The sequence below is a fragment of the Hippoglossus hippoglossus genome, chromosome 21, assembly GCF_009819705.1.
Source record: "Hippoglossus hippoglossus isolate fHipHip1 chromosome 21, fHipHip1.pri, whole genome shotgun sequence".
Taxonomy (NCBI): Eukaryota; Metazoa; Chordata; class Actinopteri; order Pleuronectiformes; family Pleuronectidae; genus Hippoglossus; species Hippoglossus hippoglossus.
Genome location: NC_047171.1, coordinates 7666239 through 7689369, shown reverse-complemented (window position 1 = coordinate 7689369; position 23131 = coordinate 7666239). Strand labels below are relative to the sequence as shown.

The window sequence follows — 23131 nt, the reverse complement described above, 5'->3', positions numbered from 1 at the left end:
TTTAGTAGTCGACACCGATACCATGAAATTTCCACAAATGTATTAACACTCACCGGTGAACAAGTGATTCTTCTCCTCTGCTCCTCACCAACTACCCACACGCAGAACCGATCCCCACAATAACCCACTGAACTCACATTCATGTTCCTGGATACACGGTTAAAACACAGTCATTAAGATCCTTGGATTTTGTTTTTCAGGAGATCAACTAAAGTCATGCCCCACCCCACCACAAAAGTCTCAGAGAGCGTATTCCCACGCCAAGGCTACTACCCTATCTCGCCACATCAAAGCAGTGTTTCCCATAAATTATTGAGACCGTGGCAGCCCGCCATATTCTAATTTGTCCTGCTACAGTTTCATAATGACCCATATAAGAGATTCCTTACTTGGCGTTTTACTCCGTTGTACAGCTTTGTGCTGCACTAACTGCTGCATCCTTGCTCGCACCATTATCCATAAAGTTGTTACCCTCCATGCAGAGAGTCAGAATTTATAGTTTCAGCTGCAGTTGTGCGTGCACCCACAAGTGGCATGAAATGAAGTTGAAGTGGTCTCTCACTATTTAGTGATATGTCCAGTAGTAACTAGAACTAGATCAGCCTGCGGCAGATTTTGGTTGTTGGTGTTTATGATGAGAATTAACATTTCCGAGACAGAGGCCAAGGCTCCCTCTGCATGGGCTAAATTTAATTGCTCCCTCTAAGTTGCTCTTTTTACCAGAGAAGATTTGTAATTTTGTGTGTGCTGTATTCATAAAGGAAAGAAAATTGGGTAAAATTGGGTCCACCAATCCATCCAATTTGTCCAAAGAGCTACTCTGCAATTCGTTCCCCGTTTTGTGGCATTCTTGTTTAAACCTTGTTTGTATTCCGCTGTTTTTATGCCAATCTGCATTTTTAGTTTAAGATAAAGAACAACACTGGCAAAGAAGCTGTGAAGTGTGTGCGTGTGTGTTCATGTGTGTGTGTGAAGGTGTGAAGAAGTATGTGAAATAAACTGTTACTCCGATTTCTCATTTTTTTTAGCACTTTGAACTAGTGACTCGTCTTGCAAATTACAAACGAACAGATTCCATTCACAGATTTGTTCTAAACTCAGTGGGTTTCATTGTTATTTCGATTGTATCACAACTGAGCCTGCTGATTCCACATCGGAATACGAATGTGTGAGTCTGTGTAGCTGAAACACTGAACATTAGCGGTGCAATGAGCTACAGCACATACACAGTGTATGAATCAAGCTTGATTTCGAGGAGGCAGAGTTGTGTGTGAGGCTCACACAGAGGTCCCTTGTTAGGAGGTGACAGTGATTGAGGTTCACGTCCTGATGTATCAGTGAGACAGGGGCAAATGCAGCTCAATACAAACACCTTCATCAGTATAATCCTTCTTTTTTTTTTGTCCCTGAGAGACTGAGCTGACAGTTCTTCCATATTCACACACATCCCTCGCTCCTCTCTTCATGATTCCCATTCCCCTGCTGTGTTATTTGAGCAATATGCAGTTTCTCATCACGCCGTCTCTGTCCCCTGGTAGGTATTTGGTATGTTGCACTCTTACAGATCTAATCATTTCTCCCTTAATTATTGTCACGCTCAATTTGATCTGCCTTCAACTGTGCCATGTAAAAGTCGATGGTACAGTAAATTCAGGTTTTTCCATATTACGTGCTTACTTATTACGCTGAGCACCAGTATATAGAAGTGTGTGTGTTTGTTACTTTTGAAGCTCACAGTTTTCAAGATGTCTCTATAGGGATATAGGGAGACAATCTAAAGCTTACATGGATCAGAAGGTTTCCCCCTCCATCATGTGATGTCAAATGATGAGTGACGTCATGAGGGCGTTATGATTAAGTCAGAAAGTTAGGACATTTTGGGACGGATTTCTGCATCCTGTTGCACTTTAACCCCCCCTGGTGTTTAAAGTCAGGCCCGACCCCAAAGTAATGGTGACAGAGACATTAGGACCCCATTATTACAGAGGATAGTGATTTGAGCTAGTTTGCAAAAAACAGTTCTCCTTCGTGTATGTGATGTAATGTATCCTATGATGTTATAAATGAATCTGCTGCAACTGATGCTGTGACTGACTGTCATAATCAAACCAGGGGTCATGTTGGGACAAAGAAAATCAAAAGGTTTATAAAATATTTTTATTTGCCTGGTTTTATCTTTTTTTAAACAATTCACTTTTGTTACACTTATGGCTAAAATATGCTATTTCTAATATTTTTTAATTGTTTTTTAACTATTTTTGATTCATGGAAATCATTACAGATTAGTGAATCATTTGTTACCATGTGGTAGGAATGACATCACAAGGGCATTGGCATCATTTTGAAATGGCATTATTACAATATAAGAAAAACAGCATTTTCTGGTATGCATCACCCTTCTGATGCTTTTCATGGTGTCCTAGTTCTTTCCAAGGCTTCAGATTGGAGAATACAAGAGGATGTTTATACAGATTTGTGTCCTTCTTGAGCCTTTAAATACCAAAGTGTCACTACATTGCTCTGAGAAGAAGAATCACAAACATGCCAATGAAGATTCAATTCAAAATGTGATCTGGAGTTTCTGTATAGAATTCAAGGAATTTGTTACTTTTACATCCTTAGTCTGTATGAGGAACCTTAAAGAATGGGAATTCATTCGATTAGATTTTTTAATGTCTTGTGCCCGGAGTCACCTGAGTCCTGTCCCTGACACTGGGTCGAGATTTACCTTGAGACCGTCTACATTTTTAAGAAAACATTAGCAAGCTTGACATTATCTGCTCCCTCCTATTAAGTGTAATACTGAGATCTCTCCACTGTACTTCAAGCTTTTGGGTTTTTGACTGTTCAGCTGTACTTTGGACTGAGAATCTTCTCTTCATACAGATCTATGTTGTATTAAACTAATGACAGCTGAGGCTCATCAAGTAAATCAGTTTTATTCACCACAGTGAACACCAATTAAAAATTCAGCCAATCTTTTATCAAACATCTGTGCAGAAGTTTTTTCTTCATCGGAGTTGGATACATAATGAGTATTAATAAGGTATTTTTAATACAGCCAAAGATTTTCAGTCGCTGAATTTTTTAATACCCAATACACTTGGCATCGGTCTTTTGACAAATTACAAGATGTAATTAAAGAGGTTTCAAGGGGATAGTAAAAGTCATATAGATGAAGGTCACAGTGCTGTAATATCTTTGAAATATCTTTTGAGAAAAGAAAAGGATTGTGAAAGAGCAGCAGTTGCAGCTTGACGTTTTTAATTCCACGTTATATTAGGTAGATTTCGCTCAGGGAAGGCATAATGGGTTCATTTTTTTATTATATCAGCACATGGTCTAAAGCAAATGGAGCGAATGCATTAAGGATGAGTCCATATGAGCTTTCACTTGTTCAACAGCTAAAAACAAAAAGTATCTTCATCAGACGCGAGGTTCAAATGGGTGATAATTAATCATGGGTCGGTTTTTGTAACACAATAAACCAATCACGGTTTCATCGCTCATTCACTTTCAAAACCCAGGTGGCTTTGCAGCTTGGCAGATTGCTGTTTTAATGGTAGTGAGAGAGAGAACACTTCCCTGCAGAGAAAAATAGACCATCTCTGTGTGTAACAGGTAGAGTGTACTTGCTATATACACACCAGCTGTCTGTGCCAGGTGTAAGAGGGAGGTTACTAGGTTCTGTGCACCATGTGGGTTGATGTCACCCAAGTGAAGAGAAAAGATCTCACCTTGAAGTGCAGATGTTACTAATCTGGACCCAGGCCCGGACCCATAACTGATGAATCATAAAGAATAGTCTCATTTTGACAAAGTGTTTCTATTTTTAATCACCGCAGCTTTCGTATCCATTACGGCACTGGGTCAGCAGCCCAAGAAAGTCACAGACCAATTGCATCTGTTGTAAATCATATCGTGTGACCCCAATGAGCCAATGAAATCTGTGAATGACGATGGGCGTTCGGACCAGAGTTGGTCAGTGAGATACACACACCAGGTAGAGATGAGAAGGTGTAAGTCAGAGCCAAGTAAGACAACTAAAGCTCTTTAGTTGTTAAGATGTGTTAAAATTGTTTGGTGGAAATCAGTTGAGAAAAAGAACAAAAAAGGAAACTTAATTCACATTTTCTATTCATATTTTTTCTAAAATTAAGCATTTTTCTAAGCTGCACATTAAAAAAAATCCTTGTGTTATGTATTTTCTTTTTATACTTGACATGAGAAATTAGCATTTATTCCTATATTATATTAGTTATTTATAATCCCTCCAGTTCAATGTGAAAACTGACGATAAATATACTTCCTTGTTTTGACAGTTGTTGACTACACACTGACGTTTATACATCTAATATTTCAATATATATTCCTCTGAATCATAATGAGAGTAATTATGATGTTTCCAAAACCTTTCTTGAGGAAATTTACTCTATCTTCATTTTAATTGAATACTGCTACTATAGTGAATGTTTGAAATCTGTTTGTCAGGGACCTGTAATTAAATCTGAAACAAAGAGTGGAGCTGCTTAGTTCTAGAACAAGCTGCTGCACTTTCCTGCACTTGCTCATTTGTTGCTACACTCTTATGTTAAACTGTGAAATACACCAACTCATTGCCTCCTAATTTCTCTCCAACATTATTCTGAATATCTGCTTTTTTCCCCCCCAACTAACTCTCTCATCCCTCCCTCATTGCTCATCCACATAGCACTGATTTACTTTCATTGCTTTAGAAGGTGTTCACCTGGAGTTTGTCCTTCAGCTACAAACAGCTTCTCCTTGTACAGGATGAGAGAGAGGATCTCATGAAGAGAGGTGTCGGAGTAATGCTGTGCGACTGTAGGTTATTGTTCAGATACTGAATGGATCTATTGCACAGCATCGCTCTAAAAGGTGGTTTGTTGTCGTGGCTTTGAAAGCAAAATCCTCTGTTCAATTTTCTAATAAAAAAAAAGAGAATCGCTTGGTTTTATATATCAATCTTTATTTCAGGGTCTGAATCTGACTTATACAATAATAGATACAAATCTAATAATACTGATAAAAGACTGTTAAATCAAACAATGACAGTAATATATTAGTCGGTAAGTCATAAGTGTGAATTTGTGAAGCATACGTTCTTTTGCCTGCTGCCGGACTCCTTGTCCCTGCATCTCCCTCAAATCCTTAAACCAAACCTTTTTGGTTCTGTCATCGTTGTACAGCAGTGTGACCAAGGGACGGCGAGGAACAGGAGCAGACAGGTCCTCCGCCCCCCGGCCTCAGAAAGCTCCGTCTGTCCAGAGCTGCTCCAGTCAGAGCCCTGCATCCTCAACAGTACCTGCTTCACCTTCCAGTACCAAGTGTCAGGTAGGACGATCTGCACGGCCGCCCTGAACCGCAGGAGGCTCAGAGACTGTTGTTTGCATCCAGTGGGAGTGTAGTTCCCTCTATGTGAGCGAATGTGAGACCTGTCTGATCAGGTTTGTCTGCTCCCTGCAAGCCCAGAGAGATTCCCAGAATAAATGTGTGTGAGTTTATATGTTCAGGTGAAGTGAGGTCAGTGTACCCAATGAGCAGACTGGGTTTATTTGACATGCCGGGGATTACAACCTGGTGACGGTCAGATTAATGTACACATATGTTCCCGTGTGTGTGTGTATGAACTACAGAATGGAGTACATGCCAGCTGAGTGAAAACGCCATATGTGGCCAGGGGTCACGGTTGCGTATCCTGGACTGTGTTCGCAGCGACGGGAAGATCGTAGAGCTGCAGAAGTGCGAGCAGGTACGGTGGATATTGTACAAGGGACGATTAGGGCCACTTAAGAATTAACTCTTAATATTACATGAATAAAGTCATAATATTATATGAATAAAGTTGTAATTTAGGCTACGTTTCATTTTACAGGGGAATATCTGAAGATCAGCCTGTAATTTGCATTAAAATGAGGGATTTGAAGCATTTTGTTAAGTTAGACTTCGGTGTAGGTTTCAACAATAACAAAATACCTTTGGCTCTTGAGCATCACATTATGATAAATACCAGGACTTTGAAAATAAACTGTTCATTCTAAAGAAAGAACCTCACAGACTTTAAGGAAATTGCCTCTTTTGTGCAGGAGTAAGTGTTTGGTAGGGGTTGACTGTAAGTTTAGTGCAAAGAGTTTTTGTAGTTTATCATGAAACAATGAGATTAGTCAGAAGGATCCAGATGGAGGAGAACTCCAGCAAACACAGATTTTCCGTGCTGCTTATTTCCTAAAGATTATTTTTCTTTATCCTCATGATACTATGACTTTTTTCTCATCAAATTACACCTTTATTCTTTTAATATATCATTGTTCAATCCAGTCCTGATTACCTTTAATACAACTTCAAAAATGTGTTTAATGATGAGGTAAATGCACACATGGTGCAGCAGAGAGTGAAGTACAAAGGTCTTAACTATGACTGACATCTTAAACAAAAACACAACAATTACATGGACTGGACTGGAGTTTATTCTTTTGATATTTCTACTGAGAAATGATCTACAACCAAATTAAAGAGTGTTTATAAATGTGGGTGTGTAAATAAATGTACTTGGTCCAGTAGATTGTCTCCACTTGCAGCTGCAACATGGCGCCAGTGGCTACAATGAAATCTTATGGGGCAACTGCGACATTCCACAAAATATCCACAAAACGTTTTTCACTAATAAAAGGCTCAAATCTGTTATTGTGGGTCTTTAGTACGAGTCTGGAAACATTGCACGTGTCTCACTCTCACTCTGGTGTGACTTGAATTCCGCTTTAACTTCCTCTAACTTTCCAGAAGCATATCAGGGAGTGAGACGAGCTTTATTTGGATAAAGATAAAGATTCTGTCACCTCTGTGTCACGTATAATGTGACTCTCTCTAATGAAAAATATGAAAAATATGTTCAATTATAGCTCACCGCCATTTGAAAGCAATGTTGATGCTAAAATTGCTTAATTACCTCCTCGTCTCCTCCGTCCTGACATGAACCGCTGCGTTTTTGAAGTATGGAAATGTGGGCGCTCCCTCTCTCTTGTTGCTGGAAATAATTAGCTTGAACCTCCTCACAGCTCTGCTCTTGTTTCCAGCTCGGCCTGACCAACAAGTGGAGGCTGTCGGAGCGGTGCGTGGTTGACTGTCCTGTCAGCTGTATGCTCTCCGATTGGTCGCCGTGGGCGGAATGCTCACACACCTGCGGTAGCCAAGGTAAGCTTCATGTGCAAACAGGCTTTGAACCAAAGGGGAAACACAATCCTGACGGACGCACACACACGGTCGACCACACGTGCGGCTCCTCATTATTCCACCAGCTCAGGCTTTCACCGGGTTGTTGAATTGTGCATGAATACATTTAAATGCATTAAAATATTTAGGGGCATGTGTAATCCAAAGCCTGATTATTCAGTGAAACAGTGAGCTGCCGATTCTCTTTCCTCCTATAATGTATATTCTTACTTTATTAGCATTCTATATGAAGCTGCTTTTTTTTAATTAACGGGAGATTTTGCATTGTGAGGTTACAAAATGGCAACTTCGCTTAAGCTAAATTTCACACAGCTCACCTTTGCCGACGTCGTAAATGATTCAGTGATCCTAAATAAAATATATACTCTTCCTCTGCATGATTTCCCCCAAATGCAATTAGTAATTGCCAACCTGTGGCGTGCCCTGGCATCACTTTGAAAAGTCAGGACGTAACCCTCATGCAATATACAAAAAGTTAATGAAGTTAACCTGATTGCATACATTGTTTCCCCTGCCTCCCAAAGCCAAACTCCCAGAGGGGGGAAAGCTTGTTATTCTGTTAATTAGAGAGACTCAACAGTACCTTCTTAAGTTCATCAATTTGAATTTGTCGTGGGCTGTCTGTTTTCCTCACAGTTAACCCCTCATTCCAGGAAGCTCCCACTTAAGCTAGGCTTCTCACGTGGGGATTCCAACTTGACACTCTCTCTCTGTGTGTGTCTCTCGCTGCTGCGTCACTGTCGCCGCGTCTGTGTCTCCGCCGCTCTCTGGGCTCGTTGTCGCAACGTCGCGAAAAACACATCTGTCAGCCCCGATGAGGGATTTGCGTCGCATCTGTATCAGACGATGCAAGGATCTTGTTTTGTCAGGAGGCCACGGGGGGAGCGTTAATGTTTTGATTGTTGGGATGGCAGAGCTGGACGTCCTCTCGCTGTGTCTGTCTGGGGCCTGCCGAGTTCAGCATCTCCCCCGGCACATCACTCTCACTCACACACACACACACACACACACACACACACACACACACACACACACACACACACACACACACACACACACACACACACACACACACACACACACACACACACACACACACACACACTCTCACACACACACACACACACACACACACACACACACACACACACACACACACACACACAAAACTTCTGTCTTCAACGCTTTCTCTGAACCTCACAGAATCCCTACGCAACCCCCCAATGCTATCAGGCCACTTCTTCTTTTTTCTACTGTTGCCATTTACCAAACACCTCCTGTCACACATTATTAATGGCTCACTTGAGCAAAGCACTTGTGAAGGAAAGTGTTAGATCTGAGCACGAAGTGGCATGGTGACACAGACGTAATGTGCTGCTGCACTAATTCCTCTTTGTCATGTGGGAAATACAGTTTTTCACGGGCTAGAGTGGCCTCTTTTCCTTTGTAAATAAATGATTGCCGTTCATTGCAAACACGCTCTTTTATTCACAGTTATTTTCACAGGGATCTTTTTTCGCAGTCATGCATCGATGTGTCTTTCGCTCCGACGCACGCGCAGTTCAGTTGGATGGATCCTACAGTGTTTTGGGGCCTTTATTCGCAGTTTTCTCCTGTTAGCGTTTCAAAATGTCACTGTTTTATTGGAGTTTCTCACCCGTGGAGGCTTAAAGAGAATGCAGCTTGTACTCGAGTCTCCTCTGGCATATTGTTCAGGTCCGTTGTTCTTGATGTTCTGCAGCTCAGACGGTGCGCACGCGGAGGATTCTGCAGGAGGCCCACGAGGAGGGGCGTCCCTGTCCCAACCAGCTCACCCAGACCAAGCCATGTCCCATAAAGCCTTGCTATATATGGCTGCTGAGTGACTGGTCCCAATGCGCTGTAGAGGTACGACTTTCTACCCTCGTGCGATGTCATCAAGTATGCACCAATAATGCACACTGTCTTTTGAGCTTCTGTTTTTTTTCTTTGCTCTCAGCACTTTTGTTTAATTGTTTTCCATTATTCATTTTCTTTGCATCACACTTTTAAATGTGCAGCTTATAAAGACATTGCAATGCACTGCCACTTTTCTTAAAGGTGCCCTGTGGAGTATCTGACCAGCAGCTCCAAATAGCTCCATTGATGATATCCTGTGGTGCATTCTTGCAACAAACAAAAGCTCTTGCGTGAATCCATGAGGTCTTATAACCATGTCAAGTGCAGTTTGTGCCTTTTAAAACAAATGCCATCATTATATCTGTGCCGCATACTGTGTCATGGCATCATACCAAGGATGCTGGAGATGAGGGGGGGCTGCAGCACTTTCTACTGGTGAGGGACAGCAGCTGTAAGGTGAAACAGTTCTCTAAGAAAAATTAAAGAAACTTTCATTTCATTTTCTATGGTAACAATTTTTGAGTAGCATAGTAGCAGGCCTAATATTACCACTTTTAATTATTTACAATATTTGATTTAATTTCAGATCACTCAGTGTATTTTCAGTGGAGCCTATTTGATGCACAAATGTGACATAGATGTTAAGGATTGTGGATTTTCTTTCTCGAGTGGGTCAAATGTGTCTTAAACTAAAATCTGTGAGGCCCTGAATCCAAGTTTACAGATTGTTTTCTTAACCTGGTATAAATGATCTTCACAGGGAACCTCTGAAACACTATCTTAGCTGAAAAATGAGGATACATTGTGGTTTCAGTCATTCCCACCTGTGTTGTGTGAGTGTTGTTTATTAAATGTCTTCTTTCCTCTGGAAGTTATTGTCGGTGAATCTTAACAAGGCCGTGTGTGTGTGTGCAGGGTGCAGAGTGCGGTGAGGGGCTGCGGAGGAGGAACCTGTCGTGCGGCGTCCACTGGGGCGACTGGCCCGAGTCTCCTCCTCGGCCGGTGGACGCGGAGCTCTGCGGAGACAAAGTGAGGCGGCGGATTCAGCAGCAGATGGAGCAGCCCTGCTTTGTTCCCTGTCCAGGTAAAACTGCACCCAAATATCTCCTCAGCTGTATTGACAGCCAGAGCGAGTGTATGCAGGGTTATTATTGATTCGATTGCATGAAAGACTACATAAATGATGCATTACTGTAGTAATTTTGGATTCATAATACCAACATTTATATGGCCTGCAGTTTGACTTAATAATCAACATATCATACTTTCTGCAAAATCAATCAAAGTCATTGATTAACTAATGAGCCTTTTTTCCGGTGTTATACGTCCAGTAATGACCAGGAGAAGAAAAGACTCACTGTCCACAAAGGGTTTTTATTTTTCATACTCAGATTTCACAGTTGATCATTTGCCAACACCATTGATTTATTTTTTCGCACACTACATTACGCAACAACACAGGAAGAAAACAAAGCATGAAAAAATCATCCCAACTGGAACAATTAACTGATCACACTGCTGTAGGTAATCAATCTGCCTATCACAGCCACTCCGTTAACAGCTACTGGGGAGGAACTCTTTATGTGGAAACTTGGGAGCCAAAGCAAAGTCAATATATATCACAGCGGTAACAGCGAGTGAATGTTTGAAAAAAGACAGATGACAAATATAATGTTGCCTGCGTTTGTCCTGCTTTCGCATTTTGCATCACAGTGATGATCTAAATTTGATCGGGGATGTTAGAAGATGATGGCAACACATGGCGGTGAGAAGAGCTACAGCTGGTATCCAACAGTATGAGTGAAGCAATGTAAAAACACGGGAAATCCCTCCGTTATAGTTTAACACAACTTTATTTCAGCCTACACACAAACAAACCACACTTACACAAAGCTCTCAGACGTAAATCTAAAGGGAAACTGAATCTATTATCTTAAAGGATATTTACCATCTGTGCAAGTAGCAGTGGTGGGATGTAACAAATACTTTGTACTTTTACATTTTCAGGTATTTTTCTCTTTTACTCCACGACATATTTCAGCAAATATCTGTACTTTCTACTCCACTACATTTTTACGATGCATTACGTTACACAATCACAATTGTTTTGAAAGTTCTGATGAGTTCTGATGAGTTTCACACTATATTTATATGATATTAATAGGAGTCTGTAATATACTTGCATTAACCTAAATATTCAGTAGACACAGTTACTGATGTAGTATACGTTGCATTAGGGAATAGGCTTCACGGGGCAAGTACTTTTACTTTTAATACTCTAGTTTAATTATTTAACTAGTACATGTATATTTAAAAGCAAGTACTTACTAACTTTAACTCAAGTAGAAATGTTATTTTACTTCTTTACATTTTGGGCGAGTTATTTGTTCCGTAAGTAAAATGTTTCCCTTGTACTTCCTCCACCATTGGCAGCCAGATATGAATTCTTGTGTGTTTTGAAGTGGTTTATTTATTTAAAAACCAATCACACACACATCCTGTCCTCTGCAGATTAAATTATGTGTTTTAAGGTGTAATTTTGCAACAACTGCTTGAAAAATGGGATCTGAATGTGAAAAGTACTGAAGTATTCTGAAGCATTATATTTAATATATATATGGTATCACCTATATTACAAATAATACTCGAGTGCAAGTTGAAGCAGCTTCCTTTTCCTAAATATACACGATACACATGCTGATGTACTGTACAGCTGCACTCGTGCCTGGAGAAATGAAATGCGTCAGGAGCCGGTTCAGATCAACTTGTTTTTCTTGCAATTTTCGAACAGTGTTTCTGCATCCAGTGGTGCCAGTTTGTAGTACACATCAAACCACAGGCAGTCTGTTTTTTGAGATGGGATAATGATCAAAGAGCACCAGTGTTGGCAGAGTGCTGCCCGTAGCTGTAACGCTGTAGCTGTAAAAAAAATTGAGGTAAAAAAAAAAAAAATATTGGTTCAACCTGGCAGTGCCTGTGTGCGCTGTGCTGTATCTCAGCAATGGAGACGGCTGGATCATGAAAAGTCGGAGCTACTATGAAAAAGATTTACACTTAGCTAGTTTCTTGTGTTTTCCTCTTATCAGGAAGTAGACAACAAGGAAGTTGGTGCCAAATTCAGAGCTCTTCCTTGTTTTTGCACATATTTAAATCGTGGGGAAATTTTGGAATCAAGAAAGCTCAACCATTAATTGATCGCTTTGGTTCGGGAATAATCAGCATATAATGTGTTTTTTTTTATTGTATCTGTGCACAGTGAAATGGTTAATCATCATACAGTCACCATAGCAACACAATCCCAGCAGATCAAAGATGACTGACATCCCAATGATGCCAACTAGTGTTTTTCTTTTCATCCCTTTTTTAGGCCACAGTGTGAATATAGAGTTTGCTGTAAGTGTGGCAGCGGCTGACCAGCTGACAGCTGTGACCTGCTTCACTTGTCACTGTCACACTCTCCACCTTGGAAATCCATAATGAGGCCTTGTTGTGGTTGTAGAATACATATGTGGGATTTACTACGTGGTAACAAAGAAGGCTCCTCAGATCTCCTCTTCTTTTGGCTGTGGCCGTGCGAGGCTGTTGTTAGCGTTCGCCGTACAGAGACGCCGTCCTGCAGCGCTCGCCTCTGCTCATCTGTCTCTCGCTCTCCTCTGATCCTCGCCTTGATTCATCACTCACTTTGCTGCGAGCCTTGGCTCAGGATCAGGACTGTTTGATGGCCAGAGCAGATGTGTACCAGTGTGTGTGTTTGTGTTGTGCGCTCCTGCGTCTGTTGGTGGTGTAGCGGGAGGGGGCCTAGGGGAGGGGTTGTCAACACGCATGTGCTGTTGTGTGTGTGTGTGTGTGTGTGCGCGTGCTTGCGGTACACTGCAGCTTTCGCCACAGCGTGTCTCCACAGCGTGAGGGAGGCGGATAAAGTGGATCCGTGTGAAGATGAAACATAATGAGATGCGTGTGGCCACAGACGGCTGCTAATTGACGTTCAGGGCCGAGAATCAGAGGGTTGTTCTGGCTGAGGAGCCGTGGCAGCAGGTGATATTATCACTACAAGATGACCCTGTCAGAGATTATATATAATGGATATTAATGTCTGACCTTCATGGAAGCAAGTGTTTACGTGTTGTTTGTAGACTGACTGAGCAGATGAAGCAGCATTTGTCCGCTATAAACATTCCCCCACACCAAATGAATTTTCCTTCCTCCCCTGAGACACATTTCAGTATTGTGTGTTGATTTTTACAGTTGGGCTCTGCATCCCAACTTGTATTGTATAATTTATAACTCTGGTTGGCCTATTACTTCTGAATGCCCACTGGGCTGTCTGAGTAATTTGTTTTGCATTCGGTACATTATCAGCCGCAGACGTGTGCTGGAGTTGTTTTCGATCTCTTTTAAATGTTCCAGGAGCTGGCGGGGGAGCCGATAAAATGATCCCTGAAATAGTGCTGGCAAGCTGAATGTAAACCTCCGTTCGAGTTAGCTCAAAAAGAAAAGTCTCTGTGTTATTGACCAGGTCGTGCCCATCACTGCTCTTTTTTCCCCCTCTCTTGTTATAGGAGACTGCCATTTGACGGAGTGGTCCTCGTGGAGCTCCTGCCAGCTGACCTGCCTGGAGGGGCGGAGCTTTGAGACCACGGGTCGCCAAGCCCGCTCCCGAGCTGTGATCATCCAGGTCAGGGAGAATCAGGGCAGCTGCCCGCATCAGGTCTTTGAGACGCAGCCCTGCAAAGGTAATGAGGAAACCACTTCAGGCCTCAACCTATTTAAAGCAGACACAGATCATTAATGTTTTTATATTGATGATGCATCTCATGAGGACTTCTATATAGAAATGATTGCTCATGGTGTTAATTATCACCCAATCTCGCAGCTCATCAGCTATTGTCTGAACATAAAGGAGCCACTGAGGGCGATGGCCAATATTTTGGAGCTTCCTGTGTAGACAGCAGATATCCGGGTCGAGACTCAATCCATTTTAAACCGTTTACAGTTCGACTAGTTTCTTTTATCACACAAGTCAAACATTCTTCCACACAAAACACAAACAAATATACTTTTTAGACATTTTGGCTCATCTCTATTAGCAGCTATCTGCTGATCAATGCAGATAAATTCAGAAGCAGATAGTCAATGCATTTCAGTCACTGTGTTCCGCCTCTTTAAGTCTCCACACGGACTCTTTACCTGTGGGCAATCGCCAGCTCAAACCTGATTGGTCAAACTAGAAACAGAAACCAGAAGGCTTCAATCCCCAAAACTGTGTCCCTCGTGTACAGATCACGTGCACAATCTGTTTGTAGAGATTAATTATCACCAAACGCTCTACAGAGCTTTAAAGCATATTTCAGCTCATTGTTGTGCAACTTAATTCTTCTTTTTCTCTCTTGCTGCTTTCAAAGTTTTGTTTGAAGCCGGAGGGGGAAAAAAATCAAAACAGCAGAAAGACAAAGTTAGCCTATATCTGCTGAACATAGTGGAGCATTTAGCAGCTAAAGAGCCAGATATTTCCCTCAGGAAGCAGTGGAGTCCAAAGACGGAGTTAAAAAGGAGAGTGACTAATGGACCAGCATTCATCATGTGGCCAGAAAAACATGACACTGAACGAATGCTAATGTCGCTCCATTGCTGTTGCATGTGTTAATAAACAGCTTGTTTGCTATAGGTGCTAATATCTTAGTGTTGTGTTAACAGTGTGTTACAACAGCCTGTAAGCTGACAAAAAAAAAAATAGAGTAAGAAAAAAAAGAAAATCATGCAGGTTTAATGAGCACTGCGGTCGGGTGAGGACCCAAACCACTGGAGGTCAGCGAGAACTACAGTAGGTGTGTAAAGCTGATCTTTATTCTCTGCGTATGTGGACCAAACAAACGAGGACTCGCCCAGCAGTGGGTGAATATCAAGTGTCTGGGAGGTCAAGGCCCTCGAGGAGCTTCGTTTCTCCATGTGCTTCGGTCACGCTGCGTGTGCAGGGATTTTGAATGATGGGTCTTTAAGAACAAAAAAGTCTCTGACGGTTCATTGAAATTGCAAGCGCCCCGCTGATAAATCTTTTTGTTACACTTTAGATCTGCTCGCGCGGGCCACGGAAAACAGTTCTATTAAATCCTGCTGTCCTCGAAGATACACTCGATCAGTATCGAGGCAACGTTACCTTGGAAGTACACGAGAGTGTGTGTATATGTTGTTTTTTTTCATCGCAGAACACTCCCTGCCATAATAGACATCACGGACAGAAGGCTTTATTTGGGTTTCGCTGAGCGTTAACCTGTCTGTAGGGAGCTAAAAGCTGATATTACCAGTGCCTTCGAAATGGCCAACTCCGCAGTGAGACGCAGTTTTATAACTTCAGCAGAGATGGCACTCGGGAAAATGACAAATAAGATGAAAAGGTTTATCAATCAAGTATCATGAGATGCGATCTGATTGTCATCTAAGTCACAGGTAGAGACAAATACAATGTGCTTCAGCAAATAGCACACAGACCATTATAGTACCTCGTTTTTTCTATCGAACACAGCCATCAAACCTTCTCTGCATGGTGGAGTGAATCCTTTGATTCGATGAGGAGGCAGCCCTCCTGTGGCAGTTTCTGCAGATGAGACGTACACAACGTTGAAGAGGAATGTTGAACTCGCTGCAGAACCACTTCAGCTCAGACATAATCTCAGGACGTCTTCGGTGAACAGCTCTCTTGAGGTCACTCCGCAGCGTCTCTATCGGTTTAAGGTCCGCGCTCTGACCGGGGCCACTCCACTCGAGGTGGATTTTCTTTTGTTTGAAGTCATTCTAAGGTAGATTCACTTGGATGTTTGGGTCGTTGTCCTGCAGCATCTCCCGACTCCTACTGAGCTTCAAGCTGTCCAACGTTCAGAGGCAGCACCAACTCATGATGCTCCCTACACCCTACACTTCACCACTGAGAGGAGGTTTTCATGTTGGTGTGAACTGCCCGTTTTACACCACACGTGCAGAGCTGTGTGTTTTTAACAAACAGTTTAACCTCTGTTTCCTTGCTTCAGAAAACATTTGCCCAGTAGATATTAATTGTCAATGTGCTCTTAAGGCAACTTCCAGCACATAATGTAACTTAATGTGCATTCAATTTGAAAAGTTTTTACACAAATAATAATAATATCATGATTCATAGAACACCTTACAATGTTCTTAATAATACGAATAACAATAATATGAATACCGCAAGGAGCTCCTCTATATGTAGAAATCCCTATATAGTGGAGTAGGGGTTACAGCCTATGTGTTTTACAAAGGGAACAATATATTTATTGTATACAGATCTATACCCCAGAGTTAAATCATCATAGGTCTATTCTTTAAATAAATAATCTCGTACTCTATGACATAGCTGAATACCTCCACTGAACAAACCCTGCCAACTCTCTTTTCCCTTATTAGATAGATGCGTCTACAACGTGCGAGAAAAATGGTAACTGTCAGACACCCGTGGAGCTTACATGTGTAATTTTGAACTAAATTCCACATTTCACACGTCCTTTCCTGAGGTGTTTCCCCCCCAGGAAAATAAGAGCCTTCCTTTCAAGAGAGGAAATATGAGAGGTATCCAATTTATTTACCACCTCATTTCCCTCAGAGATTCCTTTGTCACATCGCACACGGCCTCAGTGGAAAGGTGCCCTTTTCCCTTACGCCACAAACACAATGCGACTTACTTTGAAATGAAGTAGCGGGTGGGGGGGGGGGGCAGCAGAGGAAGCGGTGGTTAATGTTCATGGGAGTGAACTGCTAAAGAGCCTCACCTCTGCCTCTCTGTGCCACCGCTGCAGAGGGGAAATGCCACAGTTACCAGTGGAGGACGGGGGGATGGAGCAACAACCAGCGAGTCGTGTGGTGTCAGCGCTCAGACGGCGTCAATGTCACAGGTGAGCCGCCGCAGCATCCCCGGGCCGCTCACACACACACAGACACACACAGACCGACATGCTTATATAAATATGAATATCTATGTATATCTGGCTTGGTGCAGACTGCAACTGAAAGTGTCCCAGTTCTGCCTTTGTTCCCCCGCACTGAACTGAATCTGTGTGAACAGCAGAAAAACCTCCACGGCGTCTCATTTTTCAATCCGGCCCGGATCACATGGATGTGTGCTACAGTGTCTGATAAGTTGATTGCTCAGGAAAAAGAAATGGGGGGGGGGGGGTGTGAAAGTGATTCCAATAACAGAAAGTGAATCTTCCTCCATTCATCAGAGTGAAAGAAAGCTGTTACGCAGCTAGGTCATTTTGTTTTTGCCGAGATGCTCGAAGCAGGTGGTTTGAGAATAAATGTAGAGATAATTGAAAAGTGTGGAGGAAACAAAAACAGATATTTCAGTTTACAATAATATCAAACTCTATGAATAATGCCCTGCAATGGATACAATCACTCACTCTACCCCCTTGAATTAAACCTGATTACACTTCATGTGTTTTTCTATCTCTTACACACCTACACAAATATGCACACACGCTAATAAACAAAGAATAATTTGAGTGTTGAATTTAACACCTTATTTGAGCTGTCCATTTTTAGCGCAGTCTCTATTGATTCCTCCTCTCCCTCTTAACATAAGCAATCAATACGGCAGACTCTGAGCTGGGAGGCATTCAATCCATATAAATATAATCATGCATTTGTATTTGTGGGAAGCGAAGCAGGCGTGGAGAAAGCGAACAAAGGTAATAGTTCTGTGGGAACGAGAGGCTCTGGGCGAGCGTGATGTGCCGTAAATAGCGGGTGAACGTGATCTTATCGCCGTAAGGAAGTGTTTCTGACAAATATGAGACCAGGAGGAATAACCTCCCTCTTGCAGACGGAGGCAAGAGCCCAAGGCATTACTCTTTGATATTTTGACATGCAATTTTCCATGTTTGAATTAAAATGTTCACAGATTGATCAGGGACCCTGATAGGCAGCCGGGGCCATTAATCAGGTGTGGCAGTACATTAATTTACTGATCAATGGGCAAAGGCACAGAAATTAAACAAAGAACCTGTTGTTTTTCCCCTCCAGGGGGGTGTTTCCCGCAGAAGAGGCCCACCACGGTCAGACACTGCCATCCTCCGTGCACCAAGCCCTTCTCGCACTGCACGCCGGTGAGATCGCCGTCCTTTGATCAGGCAGCTGTGATCTCTGCAGTTTCTTGCTTTTTTCCTGCTGCTGCCACGTTGTGAACAGGGAGCGATATGGATTTTGACAGATGACATTTTTAATTTTCAAGAACAGCCCATTAAAGGGAAATCACATTAATAGCAATGAACGTGGGCTCTGTGTCAGTTGGTGGCTACACCTTGAGGGTTTTGGGGAGGTGTGGGGGGGGGGCAATGAAAAAGAGAAATAATCTAAGCTTGACGTTTTACTGCCCCTTAGAGTACCCTTCATGTTACTGCACTTAAAAGTGATTTTATTTAATTGAATTTCAGAAGTTTTTTATAGAGATTAAACGCCTTAAATTAATCAAATGTGTAACCCCCCCATCAATCTCTTAATCTGGCAAGTTTATTACCAGCGCTCAGAGGATTCGACACTACTCCCTATACGTGACTACACAGACTGTTTTGTCAGCAGTGTTTTGCAGCAGCAGGAAAGCAACAATTACACTTGTCTTGTGTCGGCAATAAATGATGGTCTTCTCCTCGCAGAGCGGAGTGTGCGGGTGTGAGCGGGGTTACACCGAAGTGATGACCACGCACGGTTTCTTGGACTACTGCACCAGAACGCCGGGGGTGGACAACCACAAGAAAGCTGACGTGAAGACCAACTCGGGAAGATTAAAACCGGGGCCGTCTCAGGCTCGCGACCTCTACAACGAGTGGACCCTACGACCCGTCGGCCCAGGTACTGAAATGGAAATCGTCTCCACGCCTCAACCAGCGTCGCCTCCTGCTGCCTTTGAACCCCCCCCATTGCAGCTTCCAGCATCACAAGGCCGGGGGTGGCCTTTGTTCAGGGTTTTCACTGCTGGACTTATAATTATGGGCCATACAACTATATGGAGGAATCTCTGTCTCTCTTTTTCTCATCAACTGCTCATCTGAACCTTTTCAAACGTGGTGTCTGAGTCGCTGAGGATCCGAAGGAACTGCAGTGTTGACGGGGAAGGTTTTTTTTTTTTTTTTGGATGAGCAGTTCTCAAGAAAACGAACAGCCAGAGACCTCCTCCATTTATTTTAACTGCATATGGTCGTTATGTTTCCTTTTGAATTGAGCCACAACCTGCTCCAGCTTGTCAGGCTCTGCACTAGTTTTCCCCAGCTGTGCAGGTGAAAGGTTTACGAGTAGGAATATTCACAAAGTTGTATTAAATCTGCTGTTTGATTTGCACAGATGGAAGAGTTAAGCTGTGGGTTTACGCCGTGACCGCCCTTGGATTCATCATGATACTCTTCATCATTACCTTAACATTCCTGGTCTGGTATGTATGTGTTATGTTGCTCTTTACTTCTTCTCTATGCACAATTTAAAGAACGAAAGCTCAATTGTAGGTCTCACACTGTAGATTAGAGCCAGCTGAGCACTGAGGAGCAGAGAAACATAGAAAATTCCTAATTATTAGAGAGAAAATCTGTCATGTATGAGTCATAGACTGGTGAAAAATTAAAGGAACTTGCAAAGTATAGTGGTGGAGAGCACTGTCTTGATCATAAACAATAAAGATGGACGACATGGCCGCTCCCTAAAAGTGAGGCCGGATCTGGCTCAGCCCTTTATGTCTGGCCACACTTTAGCTCATAAACCCCACTTCCTCCATGTTAGCATATGGGACCTGGGCAACTAAAATGTCAAACCACCCGCTAGATAATTTTATTCCAATTGTCTCTTTCATTTGAGGTAGTTCTTGTCATGCTGTTTGTTCAAGTGCTATGTTTGGTTTTAGTTAGTTATTTGATGGATCATCCTTTGCCTCTTTGTCACCCCTGTGTATATTCCAAATAATATATTCTGTGTTTTTTTTTTGTTTTTTTCCCCAGTAAGCCATCCAAAACCACTAAGACGTCTCCTCCACCGCAGAAGCCCTTGACCCTGGCCTATGACGGTGACATGGATATGTAACCAGGCTGCTGCTATACCTCACAACGACACGCTCAGCCTCTGACGGACTCCGGACTGCGATCTGACCTGTTTGAGCTGGGAGACTTTTTTCGCTGTTTTAACAACTGTATTGCAAAAATAGAGCAAATGGACGAAGCTCTCATGTGATCTGCTGCTGAGAGGCCACTTAGCCCAGAGGTTCTGCGGCGGCCATCTTTCCTCCAGGAAGAGGAGGACCCAAAGCTGATCGAGGTCACAGAGAAGTCTCTGGACATAGGAAATAAAGGGACCTGTAGTTTCTTTTTCTTAATTGCTTGCAACATGAACACATAGTTGAAGCACAGTTTGCAACCCACAAAAACACAAGAACTCCTGAAAAACAAAGACAAAGTGGATCCGCAGGTGTCGCCCCCCGGAGGTATGAGGGGCCTCCTGGTTATTTGTCTCGTGTGTGTGTGTGTGTGTCGTGAGGGGGACGGAACATCTCGAGGCGGCCGTCACTCGTGACATTAAAAAGGACAATGGAGCATTGACATTTGAATTTGTCTCATTAGTGCTGGAATCTTTGTAAAAAGAAAATGTCACAAGCCTTTTGGGTAAACAAACAGCCTTTTTTTCAATCTCTGAGAATAAACAAGACACTTTATGCACTATGTTAGTGCTGATTCCCTTTTTGTTTCCTTTCAGACGACTTTTTCTAGTGTTTTAATTGTAATGCAAGTTGTTGCTGTCAGATTGTGTTTCGTTGATGATGCCATATGTTGTGTATATGTGGAAACCAAAAGCAGGCTTGCCTTGAGTTAAACGATTCAACGATGCAGTAAATTCTCCTCCCTGATGCTCATGAAGACACTCGTCCACCGAGGACTCAAATTAAGGAATGATGTCAGAAATTGTGCAACGACTGCCGGAAAGAAAACGGCAGGATCACCAGACGGCAACGCTGACGGATTCTTTGAATGCAAGTTATCAAATACCAGCATGATGATGATCATACCTCATACACACTTCACTCTCATCAAAGGCAAAACAAAACAGCTCCGATTCACCAAAAACACATACGAGAGTAGACAGGACGAATTATCCACTGGATCACAGTTTTCATCTGATTAAATTAAACTCAATGTCTTTTACAAGGACGTCGTACACTAATCTTTTTCTTTTTTTACGACATTTATTCAACCAATTATACAAATAAATACAAATTAGGCTGGTAGAGCGCAAGGATGCAGACTCGTTTTTGACAGTTTTTTATATTTGTTTTGCACCATGAAGACAGGGCTCGAACATTAAAGACAGCAAATACCAAATATTTGTGAGCACAGTTTAATTGTGAACTATTTCTCGGGCTCATGCATGAAATTGTTTTCTTTTATCAGGCCAAGGGTTTTTTTTTTTTTTAATTATAACTTTCGTTTTATTCAGATTTCCATGATTTATTTATCACCAAAACTTCATCCAAAATCATCTTGGTGGATCGGAAATTCGTACCCAATTTAACCATTTGGACGCGGATCCTCCTGAGCGTCCCTCATGACGCCCAGTGGAGAACTAAATTCCTAACACTTGGTGCTTTCCACCCTGACCAGAGTTTTTCGCTGTTTCTCTCTTTGCCTCCACAAACTTGAGATTTGGTCTCGTGTCATCCGACCTCCCTCTGAATGTATTTTACCAGACATAATCTATAATCTTAATGGTTGTGCAAATATGGCTGTTACATGCTGTAACAACTGTACGTCAACAGCTGATTGTATGTAGGCATGCTTGATTCATTTTGGCAGAGAGTGCTCCAAGTGGCCTTGCAAAGATTCTGTTTTACCAGTTGCCAAACATTTTAGAGTGGTTTCCTTTAGGCTGGTGTTTCTGATATTCGGCCAATAAAGGGGACACACGCGGTGAATATGAGGTCAATGTACAACCTAAATGTGAGATGTTTTACATTTTTTAACATAACATGGCCAACTAATTAAAAAAAAGTTATTTGGTCACATTCACATTATGAAAGTATGAACAGCCTCTGACCTGATGAAGAGAAGTCCTCTGGGTTGTGTCCCGGAATATCTGAAAGTATGATCATCCATTGTTTACAGTGCCATGCTATTTGTGTTACTATTATGTGTACATGGAGAGCTGGACAAAAATGCAAATAAATTGTGAAACAATGTGAAAATAAAATGGTGCATACTCTCTTCTCCTTGTTGCACACCTTCATAGTTCAGACTCGGTGGAATTTTTTTTTACGAGAGACGCTCCGTCCTGCTGTGATCTTCATCGGCTCCTTGACTCTCGAGTCCTGATAAATTGTAATTACTGATACCGGCTCCGAGGCAGAGCCTGGAATAGATGAGCATCTGATAAGATTCATCTCGCCCTGCAGGCAGATTCCCAGTCTGATATTCCCAGGCTGCACGCAGGTTGTGGGGGAAACGATGCTTAAATCTTTTGTTCTCATCTAATTCATTTATTTAAGACTGTCACTTTTGTTTAAGAGATGGTTGAATTCAAATGCTTGTGTCATGGCCATCTGATCTGTGGCAAAGTCGTGGGCCGATCTTGTCGTGTCCAATTTGTCTCGTTTTTTTTCACCCTTGTGACGTTTTCGCAGGTTTCAGTGAAGATATGTGAACAGCTTGGCAACAGAGGAGTCTGGTTTTAATCAGGATTCATCTGTTACAAGCGAGATGGATCATCCTAATGAAATGCAGCGTGCTGTCGTTTGGCAGAGCAGAGTGAGAGCTTAAGGAATATTTTGTAGGAACGCTGCATAACCTCTTAAAGCAACGAGTGTTTATTATCACGTATTTCTGGTTTATCGTGTGATTGTTTGTATCCCACCAGAGTAAAGACGATCCTACAGATTGCATCCGAGGTGGAGGCCGCTCACTGGAGGTCAACAGCTGGAATCAATCCAAAAATGACAGTTGCTTGTTGTTTATGTGCTACTAACCTACTA

General features: G+C 42.3%; 1 protein-coding gene across 3 annotated transcripts in view; it reads left to right on the top strand.

Annotated features, from left to right (window-relative positions):
* The window catches only part of thsd7ba (thrombospondin, type I, domain containing 7Ba), a 196417-nt gene that overhangs the window by 167351 nt on the left and 5935 nt on the right, over positions 1 to 23131 (top strand). For 2 of the 3 annotated variants that reach the window (XM_034574128.1, XM_034574127.1), the window contains 11 exons: positions 5208 to 5352; positions 5655 to 5770; positions 7092 to 7209; positions 8990 to 9135; positions 10042 to 10210; positions 13686 to 13859; positions 16932 to 17027; positions 18160 to 18242; positions 18789 to 18984; positions 19474 to 19561; positions 20118 to 22377. In XM_034574128.1, coding sequence (XP_034430019.1) covers positions 5208 to 5352; positions 5655 to 5770; positions 7092 to 7209; positions 8990 to 9135; positions 10042 to 10210; positions 13686 to 13859; positions 16932 to 17027; positions 18160 to 18242; positions 18789 to 18984; positions 19474 to 19561; positions 20118 to 20199 — 1413 coding nt within the window. In that variant the 3' untranslated portion in view covers positions 20200 to 22377. Of the gene's footprint in view, positions 1 to 5207; positions 5353 to 5654; positions 5771 to 7091; positions 7210 to 8989; positions 9136 to 10041; positions 10211 to 13685; positions 13860 to 16931; positions 17028 to 18159; positions 18243 to 18788; positions 18985 to 19473; positions 19562 to 20117; positions 22378 to 23131 lie in introns of those variants that run through there. The other variant, XR_004612496.1, reaches the window with a different exon arrangement.